This window comes from Chamaea fasciata, unplaced genomic scaffold (assembly GCF_029207755.1).
Source record: "Chamaea fasciata isolate MVZ Bird 193981 ecotype frontalis unplaced genomic scaffold, bChaFas1.0.hap1 SCAF_1, whole genome shotgun sequence".
Classification (NCBI taxonomy): Eukaryota; Metazoa; Chordata; class Aves; order Passeriformes; family Sylviidae; genus Chamaea; species Chamaea fasciata.
In genome coordinates this window covers 21,675,688-21,694,967 of record NW_027094086.1, presented here as the reverse complement: position 1 = coordinate 21,694,967, position 19,280 = coordinate 21,675,688, and the positions used below count along the sequence as shown (strand labels likewise).

General features: G+C 39.5%; 1 protein-coding gene across 2 annotated transcripts in view; it reads right to left on the bottom strand.

Annotated features, from left to right (window-relative positions):
• Nucleotides 1-6,504, bottom strand: part of RGS22 (regulator of G protein signaling 22) — a 59,672-nt gene extending 53,168 nt beyond the window's left edge. Inside the window, exons 1-3 of one of the 2 annotated variants that reach the window (XM_066177958.1) lie at nt 6,396-6,504; nt 5,739-5,767; nt 3,097-3,159 (exon numbers count right to left, since the gene is read on the bottom strand). In XM_066177958.1, the coding sequence (XP_066034055.1) occupies nt 3,097-3,159; nt 5,739-5,767; nt 6,396-6,420 (117 nt within the window). In that variant the 5' untranslated portion in view covers nt 6,421-6,504. Of the gene's footprint in view, nt 1-3,096; nt 3,160-5,738; nt 5,768-6,317; nt 6,369-6,395 lie in introns of those variants that run through there. The other variant, XM_066177967.1, reaches the window with a different exon arrangement.
• Nucleotides 6,505-19,280: the final 12,776 nt, after the last annotated feature.

The window sequence follows — 19,280 nt, the reverse complement described above, 5'->3', positions numbered from 1 at the left end:
TTTACATTAGTTACTAAGGAAGGTAACTCGTTTGTGTGTCATGTAATTGGTTTCTGCTACTGTGTGAAATCACTGTACTACTGGCAACAACTGCCCTCCTGAGGTTTTCTGTATTATGTATTTCAGAAATATTTTCTGTAAATTACACTTTATTTCAGTATATAGCTCTTTGGAGTACCTAGATATTTATGTCAGATTACATTGGATGTCATTATATCAAGAGGATCACTTAAGGGATACACTGTAAATCAAATTTAAAAAAAAAAAAAACACATGAAAAACCTGCTGCTGCTATAGCAAGTCCCTAGTGATACAATTTTCCATCTGCTAATGGTGCATTATAAATCAATGCAGGGGCAGTCCCCTAAGCATTTGCTCCCCCTGATTTCTTGTATCAAGTCTCACAATATTTTCAGTTTAACTCGTTGCCTAACTACTAGCACACCTGGGTAATACTGTTCCCGGGCAACAGTGTATAAGCACAACAAGAATAAAGAAATGGAAATTTCAATGCGCTGTTTTAGTAGAAGCCTTCTGAGAAGGAGAGGCAAATTGGGAATGTAAGGTATTCAAACCACAGAACTCAAGGCATTAATAGAAATTAATCCTGAAGAGGGTAAATCCTTATGAAAAGATCAAAGAGAAAATAAAACCAATTGTGATAACATTACAGTTAAAAATAGCTAATAGAGCATCTGTTTTCATGAAGATATGTAAATATGTAGAAGAGAGACCATGTGTCATCTTAGAAGCCTACCAAGATTATCAGCATAAAACAGTGTTTACTCAGGAGTGACTGTGAACTATTTTCTGTGTGCTTCCAGAGCTGTCGGGAGTGCCTGGACAATTGCTGCAGTTCAGAGCTGCTGAGCTGTGCCAGGACTGTGGGCTGAGGAGCCCTCTGAGGCCAAGGAGAATTTTGGCCTCTAACAGATGTCCTGAAATTTGTGTCCAAGGCGATCAAGAGACTGAAAAGGCTGAACTTCTTACCCACTCCATCCTCTGTAGTCTGGGGAAAATTTGAAGCATAGATTCCAAATAAGCAGCAAAGGCATGAAGGATGGTATTCCTGTGCTAAGAACAATCTGGCATCTGGAAGGAGGCCTGGGTTTAAAACCTAAGTAGTTAGGTTTGGATTTAGGCAGATATCCTAAGGCAGCTGTGGGGAAGGGGGGCGGGGGGTTGGGGGTGTGGAGGTGTTGGAGAAAGGAAGAAATCAGCCCTCTCATCACAGGTTTTGTTCCATCTGTGTCTCTCCAGCTTTGTATACTCTTCAGAATCTTGCAGTGTGGTGAAAGCATGTAAAGACTGAATTCCTGAAAGAAGTCAGTATTGATGCTGTGCACAAAACTCACACTCTGACATAGAGTTAATACCTCCAGATTCTATTTTAGCATTAAAAATTGGCATGAGGAGCCCATTCTACCATCCTTAGTAGTGCAATTTCCATGGTGTGTTCATTTACATAGCTCTATGATGTGGCTTAGAGAGACAGCTATGTCTGGTTCAGTTTAGTAAGCCAAATCACTCAGTTATGAATCACAACTGAACTTACTTCATTAGTGGCTTCACCAAAGTCTGAGGTCAAAGGAGCATCAAGAAATATTCTGCCCTCTCCTAATGCTGGCAGTGGTTCCTACCAAGCAAGCTGTAGAATGGATTTATATTCTTGTAGTGTAGCCTGTCAGACTGCAGTGCCTTAGAAAGGGAACAGGCTGTGGGACAACTCTGTGGCACATTGGGTAGGAGCCACAAGTGACACTGTGGAAAGCCCTGTGCCACCTGGCAGGGGACTTTGAGTGTAAGGTGTCAGGGCCAAAACTAGGAAGATGAAGTTGGATGAGGTCACCACATTGGAGGAGCAGGACTGTACATGTGACTCTCAACAGTGCGTGGGGAGGCAGGCTAGTTGATAGAGAAAAGGAGCAAAATACAGCAGAACAGGTTAAATACAAGGTACTGGGTATGATGGTCTAACTGTAACTGGAATAGCACACAGAATACAGTGTAAGGCTGCATCCTTCTAGCTGCAAATGGGAGAGAAGGGAAGTGCCAACTTTAAAACCTTCCAAGCCATGAAGAAAAAGAGTTGTTTCTTGAGCTTAAATGTTTATTAATCACTGAATACATTGCCATAAAACTTCAAAAGGAAAAGCATTTGTTATGTTGTCATGTTGTGACACTGTAATAGGAGTGGACACCATTTAAATAAGTATTTATGTGTCTTTTTCATTTCCTATTCATGTTATTTTAGTGCACTGTGATTTAAATACATAAATGATTAATTATGGAAGTTTAAATCCATAAATAACCTAGGGATCTTGGTGGAAAACAAGCTGTCCATGAGCCAGCAGTATGTCTCCATGGCCAAGAAAGCCTGGTGTACATTAGGAAGAGGACTGCCAGCACGTCAAGGTCCACTCTTCAGTACAAGAGAGACATGGAGATGCTTGGTCCAGTGAAGGACGATGAAAATGATTAAGGGACTGGAGCAACTCTCTTATGAGGAAAGGCTGAGGGAGCTGGGCATGTTCAGCCTCAAGAAGAGACAAGTAAGAGAGGCCCTTTTCAATGTCTATCAGTATCTGAAGGGAGGATGAAGGCTCTGCTCAGTGGTGCTGAGCAATAGGACAAGAGGCAACAAGCAGAAACTGATGCACAGGAAGTTCCACCTGAACATGAGGAAGAACTTCCTTACTGTGTGGGTGACTGAGCACTGGAACAGGCTGCCCAGAGAGATGGTGGAGTCCCCCTGACTACTGAAGAACCATCTGGGTGCAGATCTGTTCCCTGTGCTCTGGGATGACTCTGCTTGAGCAGGAAGGTTGGACCAAATGATGCACTGTGCTCCCTTCCAACCTGACCCATTCTATGATTCTGTAAATTAGCAATAGAACATCTGTCCCCAAAAGTCCAGATACTGGGCTATTCTTACTGATAATAACACTGAGCTGTTAGAGTTGCTACCATTAAAATACAGATATGGCAAATATATACATATGGCAAAACATAAAATTTTCCAAGATGGATTAAGTTACTCTTAATCTTAGTAAGGCATTTCTTGTATTTTGCAAGGGATTTCTGTAAGGTACTTACCGGAAGACCCAAAAATTCATTAAAGTAATCCACAAGCATATCATCTGTGGCTAAGCATACTTCCTATAGAGAGATAAAACCACAAAGCATAGTTTGTAATAATCTGCGCTAATATTTGAATCCACTATTGCCTCAAACAATATTTTTTCCATGAGATACGACACGGAAGCTTTTGCAAAATATTATTTCCCATTTTTGAGAATACAGTCATTGCATCACTGTTATATTCTAGCCATTGCACCCTGCCAAGGTCCTTAGCAATTGAAAATGCACTCATGAAGGTAAACCCTTTTCCAATGAATTTACAGATAAAGCCTTCATAAACCAAACAGCTTCTAGATGCTGAAAGTGCATGTTAACTTTGGAAAAAAATGTGCATAAGCTAACAGTTTAGAAATTCCCCACATTGTACCTTTCTCTCTTGTACTTGGGAAGAAGGAAAGTATAATATTTCACTAGGACTACCTTCTGTTCTTACATTGTTGCTTGGGAATGTTTGGGGGCTAAGGGAGTACACTAATCTACAATTTGGCTCAGCAAGCAAGCAGTGTATGCCATACTTTGAATCTGACAGAACTGGGAGGCTTCCTGTTGACCTCATCAGAAGTGAAGACTGCATCTGCAGGTGGTTTTGTATCCTTTCTGACCCCGGCATTTTAAATCCTGCTAACATGACTCAAAAAACTGTAGACTAGAAGTTGAATTTTTCTGCTGTTGACAAATCCAAAAATATGGCTCCAAGTCTTACTTTCACTGTACTCAGTATCTCCACCATCCCTATTTCAGTTCAACAGAGGGTAAAACTGGAACATTATTCCACTGGTCTTCAGATATGTGTCTTCAGTATAATAAAGACATTTAAATAATTCTTAATAGTTTTGTTTTCCTGAATATTCTATCATTTCAGCCTTGCAAGGCAAGGAGAATGCACTTAAATTTAATGTATTTGCCAATAGTAGCAAAAGTGTTGCAACACAAATCTTTTTTCTTTCTTAAGTTGATAGTGTTGTACTGTGCTAGTGAGGAATAGCATGAAAGAGAGGTTACTTGATACCTTGGTATCTTGAACCAAACCCCAGTGGTCTAACCTAAATACAGACAGCTTGTTCTCAGATAAGGAAGAAATCTGAAATAAAATGTGTGACAACTCAGGACTATACTTGATGGTGTTCATCTGGCCCTAGTCTGCCAGCATTTATTCCTTAGCACTTGTGGTTGATGTGGTGACTGATATAGCACAGGCAAGGTAGCCCAAGCTCATTCCTAGAAAATGCTGCCAATGCTGAAAGCAAGGCTTTCATGCCTTATTTGGATCATGGGCTCGTGGCCCAGTGCAATTGCAGTGCCATGGACCTAAAGATGTTTGGGCACTGATTAAATAGGGGAATTTACCAAAGTGTCAAACCCATTTTGAAATCAACAGAGAATCCTCTTACTAATGTCAATAGGCAATCAGATTCAGAAATATCAATTCTGCAAGTGTTAACACAATTAGGAAAATAGATTAATTAGAAACAAGCTATAGTCAGCCTCATGCTTGGTTTGACACTGACAATGATGAATCTTGAGATAGGACTAGATCTGATAATACATGATGAAAATATTTTACTGTTTCGAAGGACTTATTAAAAACAATTAATTTATTATTGGCAGAAGTATAAGCTCTTTAGGAAAATGCAGGTAACATGTTTTTAATTTCCCAAGGATACAATCCTCTGTACTCACAATAAACAGCAAGAAATGTAAACACAGTGGTTGATTAATAGATAAAATGCTTATGATCCTATTAATGTGTGCTTTATTACTTACTGCATCTACACATGACATACTTTCCTCTGGTTTTTGGAGAGTTTTTTGTAGACAGTCTTATTTTCATTTGAAATCAGTTGCACTTTCTTATGTGCACATTATAGGTTAGGGAGTTGCATGTCCAATACTATAGCTCAGATTTTTGTGTCAGAAAGCATTTGGTTTCATTTCTTTTTATGCCCGTTCTCCTGCAGCACAATATAAATTATGACTAGACAAAGCTGCCTTAGAATTGCAACTAGAGGTTAAGGTGTGCTAAAAATTGGTCCAAAACTTGTGCTTATGTTGGTTCTGTCTATGGTAATAAACACTATCAATAAAACAGTATCTAGGGATTCCCAAAGGCAACATCAGCACATATATACTTTAAAATACACAGTTACAAAGGCATCCAAAACAGGGAATAGGCAAACACTACCTGAGCTGCAATAGTAAACATGTCATTTCTTAGGAGGTAACATAGAAACATATATACCTTTCAAACAAGAAGATAAACATCAGGGAAAACCAACAATGAGCTATGAGCAAAGGGCAAAAGAGGCAAAGTAAGGAGATTGTTAAACCTGTCACGTTGAATCTTCCAGCTGTTTATTTCCTTCCTTCATCCTAATTAACTTTCATTTCCATCTTTATTCTCCATAGTCACCTGTTACTTTTTTTTTCTAATTATTTTCAAACAAAGTATTTGTCTGCCAAAATTTTAAGAAATTGCTCAGTAATCTATACTTACAAAAATAAACAAGAAGACAATGGTTTCCAAAATTATTTTTTGCTTTTTTTTGCTCCATTGCTGCATGATGAAAATAATGACCAAGTCTTATAAGCATACTTACCAACATTTCTTCTGTTATACATGGAGGTTCTGAAAAGAAGATATTAAATATCATATGTTATCCAAGCAATACAGTCAATCTGGTTCAACTACAACACAACAAAAAGCAGTGAGGCGTGACAACTGTCTTGGGTATTCTGAAATAAAATAACTTAGTCTGAAGAAATAAAATAACCTAAGAATATGCTGTAATGTTGACCCGTACATGAAAAGATTATCTATCACAAGAATTATTTAAATATAAGTATTATTTAAATATATTATTTATTATACATATCAGTTAACTTCATGCCAGCTTTCCTCTGCAAAATTGGTAACTAGAAGCTTGATGGTTTAATGAAAATACAGATTTGTATGAGACTCTCAAAGCTTTGAACAGCAAATATTACAAAACGTGATAAAACTAAAAAGTTACAATTGTGTTCACGAATAATCAACTCTAATCGATTCTAGGACAATATCCTGTCTTTAGTGATGCCATTTGAAGGGAGTAAAGTTCTCCCTTCGGAGTGATGAGCCCTGCCGGGCAAGTTTACACCCGTCAGTTCCAAATGCCCCTTTTGTGCCACCGCCTGGGTACCTGAGGCCGCCTTTACCGTGCGGCCCGAGCCCCGTTCTGCACGGAGCCAGCCCAGCCCTGCGGGAGAGCGCGACGTACCGGTGGTGAGCCTCTTGGAGCGCATCCCGGCCCCGGCACCCGCAGCCGCCGGCCGCGCCCGCACAGGTGAGATCCCGGCGAGCAGCGGCAGCAGCCCCGGCACAAGTGAGATCCCGAGGAGCAGCCCCGGCACAGGTGAGATCCCGGGGAGCAGCCCCGGCACAGGTGAGAGCCCGGGGAGCAGCGGCAGCAGCCCCGGCACAAGTGAGATCCCGGGGAGCAGCAGCAGCAGCCCCGGCACAGGTGAGATCCCGGCGAGCAGCCCCGGCACAGGTGAGATCCCGGCGAGCAGCCCCGGCACAGGTGAGAGCCCGGGGAGCAGCCCCGGCACAGGTGAGAGCCCGGGGAGCAGCCCCGGCACAGGTGAGATCCCGGGGAGCAGCCCCGGCACAGGTGAGATCCCGGCGAGCAGCCCCGGCACAGGTGAGATCCCGGGGAGCAGCCCCGGCACAGGTGAGATCCCGGCGAGCAGCCCCGGCACAGGTGAGATCCCGGGGAGCAGCCCCGGCACAGGTGAGAGCCCGGGGAGCAGCCCCGGCACAGGTGAGAGCCCGGGGAGCAGCCCCGGCACAGGTGAGAGCCCGGGGAGCAGCCCCGGCACAGGTGAGAGCCCGGGGAGCAGCCCCGGCACAGGTGAGAGCCCGGGGAGCAGCCCCGGCACAGGTGAGATCCCGGCGAGCAGCCCCGGCACAGGTGAGATCCCGGGGAGCAGCCCCGGCACAGGTGAGAGCCCGGGGAGCAGCGGGAGCAGCGCCGGGGCCGCCGGGCCCGGTCGGGGCCTGTGGCCGCCGCGCCGTTGCTATGGCGCTGCAAACACGGCCCGGGCAGCGCCCGGCCCCGCACCGCGCTCCCTCAGGGAGGACAGTCCCAAAAGAGGTGCCTGAGAAGCAGAAATGTGAGGATACTTGTAGCCAGAAATGAAACAAAACACTCCTAGAAGGTTAGTTTCTGCCTTGGCGCCAGCATGTAAGAAAAAGTCACGTTTCTTGTGGGATCAGCGAAAGCTGTGCGCGAAGAAGGAATTCAGACTCCTACATGAGGATTGCAGAGGGATTTAGGTGTTTCACAACTGGGATCTGAAAACCATCCTACCTAGCAAGTACCCTACTCTAGAACTGCATAAATCCTGCAGGATTTTTTGGCATGAAAGTTCACTCAAAGGTTCTCTGCCGCTGCTTATTTCCAGACCAGCACTGCTTTTAGTAGCTTGGCAAAAATCCCACTGGGATCAGTTGTACAAGATGTCATGGATGCAAGGCACATGAAGGGCTCCTCCGAGAAGCCTAATCCCTCAGCCTCCCTTGGGAACTGCCCAAAAGGCACTATGACTTTGCCATTCCCAGAGAACTATCGTTTGTGTTCCCCTTCACAGAGCAGAGTAATATATCCAGTTGTAATGCTCCACTGTGGAAAAAAGTTTTATTTTAATTCATACATGACTTTGGTGGAATCTATGGTTAAGTAAAAACAGAACGAAATGCACATGCCCAGGGTCTGCAGCTTAAAGTCCAGAAGCTGATGAGTGTTAATAATGAACAAACAGCAAATCTGTTGCCATAGAGGCAGGGAAAATGGCTTCATCTCCTAGAAACACATGATATTTTGCACCCTTTACTCCAGATGTGCATTCCCACTCTGGGAGATGCCTGCCCAAATACGAACACTGGTCTATTTACTAAATGCCAGAATAATATTCTTCTTCTAATTGTCTTAATGGAATATTGTTGGCTGTGTGATTGGCTTTTAAGGATGGTTTGGGTCATTTGGGGGTTGGGGGGGTTGGGGGATGTATCTTAAGGGGACAATAGTATTTCCAAAGACCTAAAAGATAAGCTGAATAAGGTGTTGTTCAGGATACACATTTCAGGCAAACGTTTCATATATCTATCTGTCTATCTAAGAAGATAAGAATCTAAGAATCAAATATGAATCTAAGAATCAAATATGAAGATTCAGATAAGTTAACTATGGACAATTTATATATCAGTATTCTGATGAAGCATTAACTGTTCTTAAATTCTCTGTATGTAGATTCTATTCAATAAGACATGACAAACAGTAAGTTAACATTGAATTTCCTAGTGCTGTGTATCAGGACATATTCTACTGTCAATATTAAATATTTTAAATAGGTATACTTAATGTATACATAAGAGAAATATGTATTACAGCCTATAAAATGCAAAGTGAACCCCTTCCAACAGGTAGAAGAATTGCACTTCATTGTATTATGAGCCTGGATTGTCTCATAACTAAACTACTTAATACGATTTTAAATGTTTAAGCTAATGTTCATTCCACTCATTTTCCCCCTGCCCCTCTTTCTTTCTGATGTAGGTATAAACATAGTCTGCAGTGTATAACTTTCTCCTAAACTTCCCTAATTGCTTGCAATTTTTGAAGAAAAAATAACAGAAACATGATGAATGAGCCTTTTTTTAAAATTAGAGGTGGAAGCCACAAAACAGCTCAGAAACAACTGAAGTCTGGAAATGAGTCAATTAAGAAAAATAAAATTTAAAAAGGTACTTTTCCTATCCTTCTGTCATCAGGTATATTTTGACATAAAAGTCTTAGGTCTTTGTGCTGTTTCAATGTGCTTCAAAGATTACATTTAGGATTAAGGTCATCAGAAAATACACATTGTACTCTGTCATGGAGAATCTATTAGCAGTCATCATCACTTTTTCATTGTCTTAGTTAACAACACACATTTTTTAGGTCAAATACCTTGTGTGTGTGCACTTCAGTCCTGATTTTATATTGCCAGTTCACCAGCTAGTGAAGCTGAGATATAAAGATCAAACCCATTTTCCTCCTTTTTCACATTTTTCTTTCTACGCTCTTATTTTAATTTTTATTATTATTTAGCTTAGCAGACCTGCAGGCCTACAGGATGTTTCATAAATATAGTTAAAGCTGTGATCTCTCCCAAAACGCATCTTACCCTGTAGTAAAGATGAATGGTTAGACAGGATGGGGAATAGGTTCTAAAAAAGGAGATACCCATAAAATACTAGAAAAACAAAAGAAAAACCACTAAAAGTGGGCTTAAAAATGTTAGAAATTTTAGAAAATGGTAATCTATCAGAAGGCCTTCACAGGAAGAGGCTGCCCTGGAAAACGAATGGAAGGAAAACATCAATTGGTCCATTTCATTCCTGCTGGCATTTCCTCCTCTGATAATTTATGAAGAACCATTTGGAGAGGTGAACTTTCAGTCAAGACTTCAATCTGTCCTCCACAAATCTCTGGAATTTATGCTTTCAGCCATTTGTCAGGGTAAGGATTTCAAAGTATTACCCAGGCAAAGTAGATCTAAACTGCTGAGACAACTTTGCCCACAGAGAACCACACATATAAGCTATGCCAGCTTGCTAGATGAACAATCTTCCTTGGGACTCAGCTACAGACAAAACATAAACTGGATTGCTTTACTAAATCCAAATGCACACTTGTGTTTGTAAGTGCTAACCTGTGCTTGATTCCTGGCAGTGGCCATAGTGAAGTAATGAATTTTCACATAATTAATTATGCATTCAAAAGGTAGCAGATACTCATAACAAAAATGCAGATACAGCTTTAGAGAGATACTCAGGGTCAGCTATTGATTTTCCATAAAAACACCCCGTCTCAGATATAAGTGGGCATTTCTTGCTGTGATACCTTTAATACCTAAATATTTTTACAAAACCCTGACTTTAGTTGAATATAACTACATTTTCTTTTTCAGATGACTACCACCGAGATTTTAGTTTTGCATCTGGTAGCTGCAATCACGTACACTGAAAACAGGTGCTAGGAAACCTATTTAAATATTGACGGCAGAATTGCCAAAGTGGGAGTCACATCACAAGAGGAAAGCACAAGTCCAGAGTCAGATAGCTGGCCCTTAGATGCCTTAAATTATCCTGTTGGCAAAAACACAGAGGCTGCCTGTGGTGGTGGTACAGTCTCTGTGTTGAATCTGATAGTCCCAGTTTACAGGAGCAGTTTAATGCAACTCTGTGGCTGTCAGAAAAAATTAGTGCAAATACCTGAGGAAACTTTTATTGGGAATATGAGCAGCCAAAAGAATTTGAGAAGGAGAGAAATAATATTCCTGAAGATAGTCTAGGTTAAAAGCAAAAAAGCAAGTGCCTAAAAATAAAATAGGAGAGGTCAATAGCATCCTGGACCATATCAGGAATAGTGTGGACAGCAGGACCAGCACAGTGATTGTCCCTCTGTACTCAGCACTGGTGAGGTTGCACCTCAAGTGCTGTGTCCAGTTCTGAGCCCCTCACCACAAGGACACTGAATGACAATGAAGTGTTGGAGAGTGTCCAGAGAAGGGCAGTGGAGCTGGGGAATGGTTTAGAGCACAAGTCCTGTGAGGATCTGGAGTGCTGAGGGTGCTGGAGTTGTTTAGCCTGGAGCAAAGGAGGCTCAGGGGAAACCTTATCACTCCCTACAACTACCTGAAAGGAGGTTGTATGCAGCGAGCTGGGGGTCGGTCTCTTCTCCCAGGTATCAGTTAATAGGACAAGTGGAAATGGCCTTAAGTTGTGCCAGAGGAGTTTTAGATTGGCTATTAGGAAAAAAAAATTCTTTACCAAAGGATTGTCAAACACTGAAACAGGCTACACAGAGAAGTATTTGAGTAATTATCCCTGAAGGTATTAAAGGGACTTGTGGATGTGGCACTTAGGGATGTGGTTTAGTGGTGGACTTTGCAGTGCCAGGTTAACGGCTGCGCTTTTTCAACCTGAACAATTCAATGATTCCAGAAACAGTAAAGGAAGAAATGGGACTTAACTTTGGGCTATCAGCATTAGAAACCTTTAACTAGAGGAGACTTTCAGAGGGAAGTCCAAAGAGCTTTACCTCTACAGAAGTCTTTATTCAGGTAGTCACTGGAAAATACTTCTTGACTTGTCTTTGTTGCCAATGGCCCAAGGATTCCTATAACAATCCTGTTCTATCAGGACAATGCATAGGTGTCATCAAATTTAAAGGCTTTAAGTAAAGTTTGATTTCCATTTGCTTAATATGGGCCTTGAAAAACATTAGGGAAATACAGAGACATACCTGGAAGATGAACTGGAATTTGGAAGGACCGCTTAGCAATTTGCGATATACATTTGTCCTCTTACTACTTCCCACGGGCCAAGTAGTGTGCATGCCTCCTGCATTCACACCTGCAGTCATCTGAGTCCTTCATAAATTTCTATTAGTGTCTTAAGGCATAACTCCTAGAGCTTTAGGAGAATTTCACACTACCTTGCCTAATTTTGGAAAGAAGCATTAACACTTAATTGAAAAAACCATTTAGAAAGATTGAGAAATAAATTAGAAATAATAATAGAAATAGAGAAATTATTTAGAAATTATTATTAGAGATAAAGTATTAGAGATAAACTATTAGAAATAAAGTAATTCTGCAAAAACAATGAAAATTAGAAAAGAATTGCTAGAGCCACAGCTATCAAACCACATACAAAATAAAAACACTGGCATGGTGTGTAAGTCTACAGCAAGGCAGAGAGAATTTTTTGCTAGCAGCCCTACTACAGTTAATGTAGCATATCTTTCAGCTGAAACATAGATACAGATCAGATGAAACTGTGACAGTTATTTCTCACAGAGATTTCACTGTCACGGGATGTATCCAAAGTTTTGGCACTATGGACAAAAGATTGCATTGTTATCGTCTATTTTCTATTTTCCATGTAGATAAACAGAGCCATGGTTTGTAATACATTTTGGCTGCGCTAACTTAAGCTTTTCAAATGTACTACCACTTTCTTCTTCTAGTTGTGCAAGTAGATTTCATTAGTTTTTCCCGGGGATACTCACAACTTCGTTTATGTCAGGTCAGTTTCTTGATCATGGCTTAACAGCTGTTCCAGTCCACCAAAGGTCCAATGCAAGAGGCAAAATGGAGAAGTTCCAGCAGATAGAAATAGCATATGCCAATAACATCAAACATCCTTCAGCAGATCATCTCCTGGCAGTAGGTGTCAAATACCAAAAAGAAACTATAAAGACGTGTGTGTCTTCCCTTTCTTGCCATCAAGCAGGTGTCAGCAGTCCCCAAAACCAGGATTCCCCAGCTGAGTTATCCAAGTGAAATATTATAGATGCATCAAATCGGGATAGCAGCAGTGCTGTTTGAGACAAAACATCCCACTGACCACCAGTTCCCACATTTTTGTTACACTGCTGTGGCTGCTGTAGAGCTCTATAATGAAATAGATTGGGAGATTGATCAAGCAGAAAAAAAGAATCAGGAGGGAAAGAAAAAAAATTTTCATATTCCTCCAAGAACACAGCAGTATCTACTCAACAGGTGCTGAGAATTGTATAAGAATCCATAACTAAATGGTGCTCCTTAAAATTTCAGTGCTTCAGAAAAGCATCCAAAAATTACAGCCATCTTATTTTGCAGGTATTTTACTTTCCTAACTACCTATTGATCTCCTAGACTCCAGGAGTACCTAGCTAAAAAATAAAGAATGCTATAAGTTACCAAATTCTCACCCAATCTTCATTAAGCAGACTAAAAAAAAAATTAAACTGCTATAATTCTGACATTATTTCAAATATGTTGCATGGGAATACCTAGACTTTTCCAATTTGAGTTTAAAAAAGTTAATGTTTTCCCTTTCTTGTTTACTAAAGCCTTCAGAGCGTCAATTAAGCATGAATAAAATGCATACAATGTTTTTCCTGTGGTCATTTAAAAATCATTATAGAGGAGGCACTTGTACAGTATTCATACCTCATAAAACCATATTGGATTATATTATCAAATATATTTTCTGTACTTGGGGAATAAAGTCCAGAGCATGCAGCTCCTGAAACTACAAATTCCCAAATTCTTCAACTGCAACACTTGCCTGAAAGAGTTATGTGCTGTACTCTAGACTGGCATGGAAACCACTGAATAATCCAAGTCTGTGGCTGCAAGAGAAACTGAGCCAGGAGACTCTGTTCAGGTCACTCTGTAATTCCACGATCTTGCTTGGTTGCTGTAGTATCTGGCTGTGGGCCCAGCACAGCTTCACCTTGTAAAAGAGGCCCTGGAGAAGTAATACCATCGGAATTACTTCCCAGGATGCCCACTCCTCTTGTAGGTTTCGGTATGCAGCTCCCGGGGGCAGGAATTATGGCCACCACTGCTTTAAGCCATTCAAAATATTTTGCATTTGTAATGTTGAGTTAATGTGTATGAGTTAAAGAGGGAAGGAAAACTAGAGTTTTCTTCTACATGAAAAGCCTTTGGTGCCCCCTTGTGATATTTTATTATCAGCATTTGAAATTAAGGGCTATTTACAGGGAGGAAAGCAGTTCAACATGAAGATAGTTTCACTTTTAAGTAAGTTAATTGAGCTAAGCATTTCAATTAGTTTGTTTTATTGGTATCCATTCTGTGTTGTGTGACATTCTCCCTAGACTACTTTATGAGAATTATTTAACCCAAGGAAAAAGTCCAGAACAGGAACTTACTGGGACACTGTTTAAGCATTTCTCTTTGGAGCAGAAAACGGGACCCATTGTACTTTCTCATATTATGTCTATTTGGGATACAGAGTCTTGAACTTTTTCTTAACAGAAACACTTCCAACAGAAATGCTGAAAGGTAACTGCATCCCAGTAATAGTTTTTGTATATCACAGAGTACACAAGGGCAAAAGGATAAAGGGGTATTAATGGAAGTGCTGCTTTTGTACAAATCTTTTCAAAAGAGGAGAGAATGTTTGCAAGACAGGCAGAACCTATTTTTAAAAGCAAAAAATATTGCTATGGCCACCATCTGCAGAGCATCTAATCTACCTAAATGTGCACCAAGGAAATGTGATGTATTCAAACCAGAGGAAAAATTCATTTTGTAGCCCAGTGGTCTAAATATAGGCTGGATACTGTGGTACTGAGTCCTGACAGAAAGAAGCACTTGTAAGAGATGTGTTCTTCAGGCCCTTAATAATGTGTTATACCCAGGTCAGGACTTTAGGAACTTTAGGGTCTGCTCAGTGAATAGGAGTCCTCCATTTCAGCACCAGCAGCACTTTAGGATGATAATTAACATTTTTATTAAAGTGGAAGAGCACTGCACAACTACTGAATAACTCAGCAATAATCTGGCAGCCCCAACAACTTCTACCAAGCATTACTGTGTTTGTCTAGGGTAGTACTGCATCTCAACTAGCTGTCCCTCTTTTCCCAGTTACTACCCTTCTACCACTCCAGCTGGTTCTAGTCATGACACAGTGTCTAAGTAGTTTATGGAAATAGGTTTTTCACTCTGAGTCCAGAGTAAAAAGCAGCAACTGAAATACATGCATGGTTTCCACATCCCATGTGCCTACAGAATTAAGATACAAGCACTGTTGCAGAATTGCTTTCAGAATGAGTGCTAAAGCACAGATGGGGAAACTTAGAGGGCTTTTAACACTTGAACTCCAATCTTCAAATCAGATTTTTTTATATGAAACTTGGAGTATTTGACAGTGCTTATAAATTTATTAAAAATGTCATGCCATCAATATTTTCAGCTGAAGAGTTGGTTTCATTACTACCCATCCATTAGCACCCAGCTCAATAAGGTCTTACTAGCATTTAGGCTTCTGACAAGTTTGGGTAAGTTCTAACACTCTCCAGAAGCTTGTCACAGAGAAAAAATGTGTTGAGTCTTTTTGTAATGTAATTTTCAACTAATGAGAGCTCAGAAAGTAAGAAAGTGAAAACAAGCTTTGTTTTTGTTTAATTAAAAATAAATACATCATTCCCCAAAAGCAGTCAGGTTCTGCTGAGGCATTTGACAAGTGATAACAGAACCTGCTAGATATTTTGCATCAGAAAATCCCATAAGATTCAGTACAGGCAAAAGATTTGCACCTGTAAAAATACAATATAATCACACCAAATACTAAATCATCACAAGACTGAAGCAGAGAAAGAAAAAAAACTGAAGCTTAGAAGAACAACGTATGAGATTACACACTTAAGGTTCAATAGAAATTAATGGAAAAAAATTTGGATCTTTTCATAATTTGTGTGAAGAATGTGGGACTACTACACCAAGTGACTGAACTGTGACCGTGAAGAAGACCTATACAAGAAATGCTTATCTTAGTATGCATTGTTCAAAGTATTTCTTGTAGAGAAAAGAAAGCCATAATATTATTTTAACTCTTGAGCAGGTTTCACTTGGAATACTGGTTAAATTGAACCAAAGAATAGATTCCAGTGGAAACAGTGAGTTGTTAGACACATCATCAATTGTTGGATTGTCTTAGGAGATGAGACTAAATTCAGAGGATTTTTGTCAGTGAAAGAACAATTATAATATTGGGGAAGAAAAGTCTAAGGGAAGGATCAGATATACAGAATAACTATTTTAATAGCAATGCTAAAAAAAGGCAACAGATAAAGTGACTACTAGAGCAATCTGGAGTAGGTCACCAACATAGTAATGAGACAGTAATCTAACCAGTTTTAAGACAGAACTTGATGAGTTGACATAAGATCTTGGGCACTAGACTCCAGGAGTCCCTTTCTAATCTGACACTGCTATATTAATTCATGTGCCTATGAAAGCAGAAATAAAAGAAATTACTTCTTGTATTAAAATTAATCAGCATGGCCTGAATTGCCTGAGGTGTTTCAAAGAGTAACCAATATATGGAATGGGAAAATTATCTGGCACATGGTGTTGAGTTACTTAATTTAATGACAATTTTTTTAATCATTTTTGGCTAGTTAGTGATGAAGCATACTAACATCCCCTAGCCTATAAACAATTCCAAAGATTTATAACCATTTTTTGCCTAAGTCCTTCCATACTTGTCACCAAGGAAAGAATGATCAGAGACTTAAGTAATTTCAATTTCCTTCTCACAAACCACTTGAGGTTTATGGTTGCTGCTCAAAAAAAAAAAAAAAAAAAAAGATTCATGAAGTAAAATTCTTGCAGCAACATCTGTCAGCAGCAAGAGGTTACTTCCAATAATTCTATTTTAGAATTTAAACCCACAGCTCTGGCTCAAACCATCGTGGTCAGAAAACTAAATACATTCCCTGGGCATTTATAGGCAATGTCACTCCCCCCATTATAGATGATGTCTGCCTGAAGGGAAAAGAGGATTGCAAAGATAAAATTATGAGAAGCCCAATACTAACCCAAATATTATCTTGAAAATTATCCCCATGTTCCAGAGGGAAGGACAATCCACTCCTCCCTTTCAAACAATCTGTTGTCAGTTGTAAGAAGAAATCTTGAGCTGGAGAATAACCATGGAATACTCTTGATTATTGTAATTTCTACTCCAGGAGTACTTTTGCATCCTTCTTATCTGTGCTAGCACCTGACCTCAGGTTTCCAAGCATTAACTCAGCTCAGTAGAAACAGAAATGCAAATCCCTAGATACTCTGATACATGTAAACTGTTTTCTGTTTGAGTTCTTTGTTTTGTTGGGAGAGGTGGTGTGGGGAGTCATTCGGGGGGGTTTAGGGGTGGTGTTTGTGTGCTAGGGTGGGTTGTTTGGTTTTGTGTTGGGTGTTTGTTGTTTTATGAAGAACTTATGTTCCTTTGCTGTTTCATCAAAGTCCAGACTCATACAGCTTTGGGATATGTGATGGAGATTGAGAAATAGATACAGTATAGAGAAAAAAAGCATACTAACAGGCACTCTTTTCTGCCACTCTCCCACCCCAAATACTTAATTTCTGTCAATAAAACAATCATGTAATGAAAGTGTTTTGATTCCTTTCACCCAGATTATTAGAGACTATTAGATAGCTATCATATACCTTGTGTTCTATTAATAACCTATCGTTATTTTATTTCTCCCTTGTGTCAAGGAATAAACCTAATTTTATTTTGAAAGAAATTAAAAAACAAATCATCACTGTCATAGAGAATACATTTACCCAGAGACAAGAAGTCTGGCTTCCCATTTGCCCCACCTCTGGTATAGCCGTGACAACCACAGAGAACATATTTCATTCAGACAGCAGAGCATAAATTACTTTTGTAATCACCAGATTACATTTGTGATAGACCCAACTGAGCAAGAGATGTGATTCAAGAAGACATTTTTGTGTGATGGATTTAGAAGAGGAAAAAACCAAGAAACATCTAAATATACCAGAAGAGAAAAATGTTTAATATTGTGAAATAGGACTGAAGATTTTTTTTTCCTTTTAAGTTTCTCCTTGTTGAATGGCTACTGTAGACATCAAAAACACCACCTTTAAAAACAAAACAATGCCTGTACCAGAACCAATTTACTCTATCCTCTACACTCTTTGGAAAACCTAACACTACTCTTTACCAAGTTTTCTCAAATGGGAAAGATACTTAACTGATTCTTAAACTGAGAACCGAGTTCCTATATGGTTTTCCACTCAAAGGTACCCATTTCAGTAGTACTTTCAGAACTATTGAACCCCATGTATTTCTGGATTGTGCTGCAACTCCACAGCAGAAGGTGAGCTAGATACTCTCATTGCCAATCATAACTTTCCCATAAATTTCAAGAATTCATTAAAAGTTTTTTTTTTTAATTGACACATTTTAGAGATATTGGTATTTAGCAAAGGTAGTATGCAGTGATGACAATAGCAGTCTGAAATGTTATGACATGCAGTACTTATTCTGCATTGTGTTTACTACCACCCCCTGCTTTATTGGGTAATTCAACAGCAAGAAACAAAACTAACCCAATCTTTATGAAATTACATATATTCAGATTCTTGTGTAATATAACTTCCCATCTAGAAAGCTGTTCATTTGAACCTTTATTAGAAAGTATTAAGCATTTCTAAAAAAAGCATAGTTACTTACTATATACCTAAGGAATAAAGAACAAATCCAATGGTTCTTTAAACCTAATTAACCTTTAAGTAGACTTTGAACATGTAAAGCTCTAAACAATTACAGAAATAAAATATTTTAAAAATGAAGTAATTTAACCATTGTCCCTCTAGCAGTCTCCTCCTTTGTAATGAATGCCATTCTTCCTAAACCAAACCTACATGCACATACCTCTTTATTCCCTACCTTGCCCCCAGATCCTTTGCCTCAATTGGTCCCTTAGAATAGACTGAGCAGTCTTCAAATTGCTACCAGACTAACCTAAGAACAAGGCAAAGACTCAGGAAACACAAATAAAAGTATGGAACTGAAGTGTTGATATTTATATTCATGTAATAAACATTATCTTCTGGCAGACATATTGAGTTGATTTCTTCTTTAACAATAATGCTTGGTTAATAGAGTTAGTGGTAGAATTTCCACACCCTTTTATTAACCATGTTGTCTCTCCTCTTTCCAAAGGCTATGTGAAACTACTACACGAAAAATCAAGAATGGTAAAAGTGATAACTGGATTACAGATCACAACAGAGATGAGAAATAAGAAGTGATGTTTCTAGAACACCCTGAAGTGAATTATCCTGGTCCGTTTGGCTTCAACATCCACAGATTGTGTAAAAAGAAATAAAGAAAGAATAAGAAAAAATCTTAGAGGTTATTTGCAATTTTTAGACACTAAAGATGAAGGGATATGTGAATAAATAACAAAAGGGGCAAATATGAAGCTTATGGTTTATTTGAAAGCTGTTCTTTTGGTTTGCTTTTGTTTTTTTTAATTGGCTTTTTAAAATAGTGCAGTGTTAAGGCTTACCTACAAATAAACACAGTAAAATAACACCATCAAAAGTATAACACAAAAGACAACGTCAGAGGGAGTCTGAAATAAACAGCAGCTGACAAGTGTTCTGCAAGGTACTTGAGACAAATGAACTCTTTGAAATGACAAGTAGGACAATATCAATTGTAGAAGACAATGTTATACCTTCATAGAAGTACTGTGTGCATTTCTGTCACCTGCATTTCA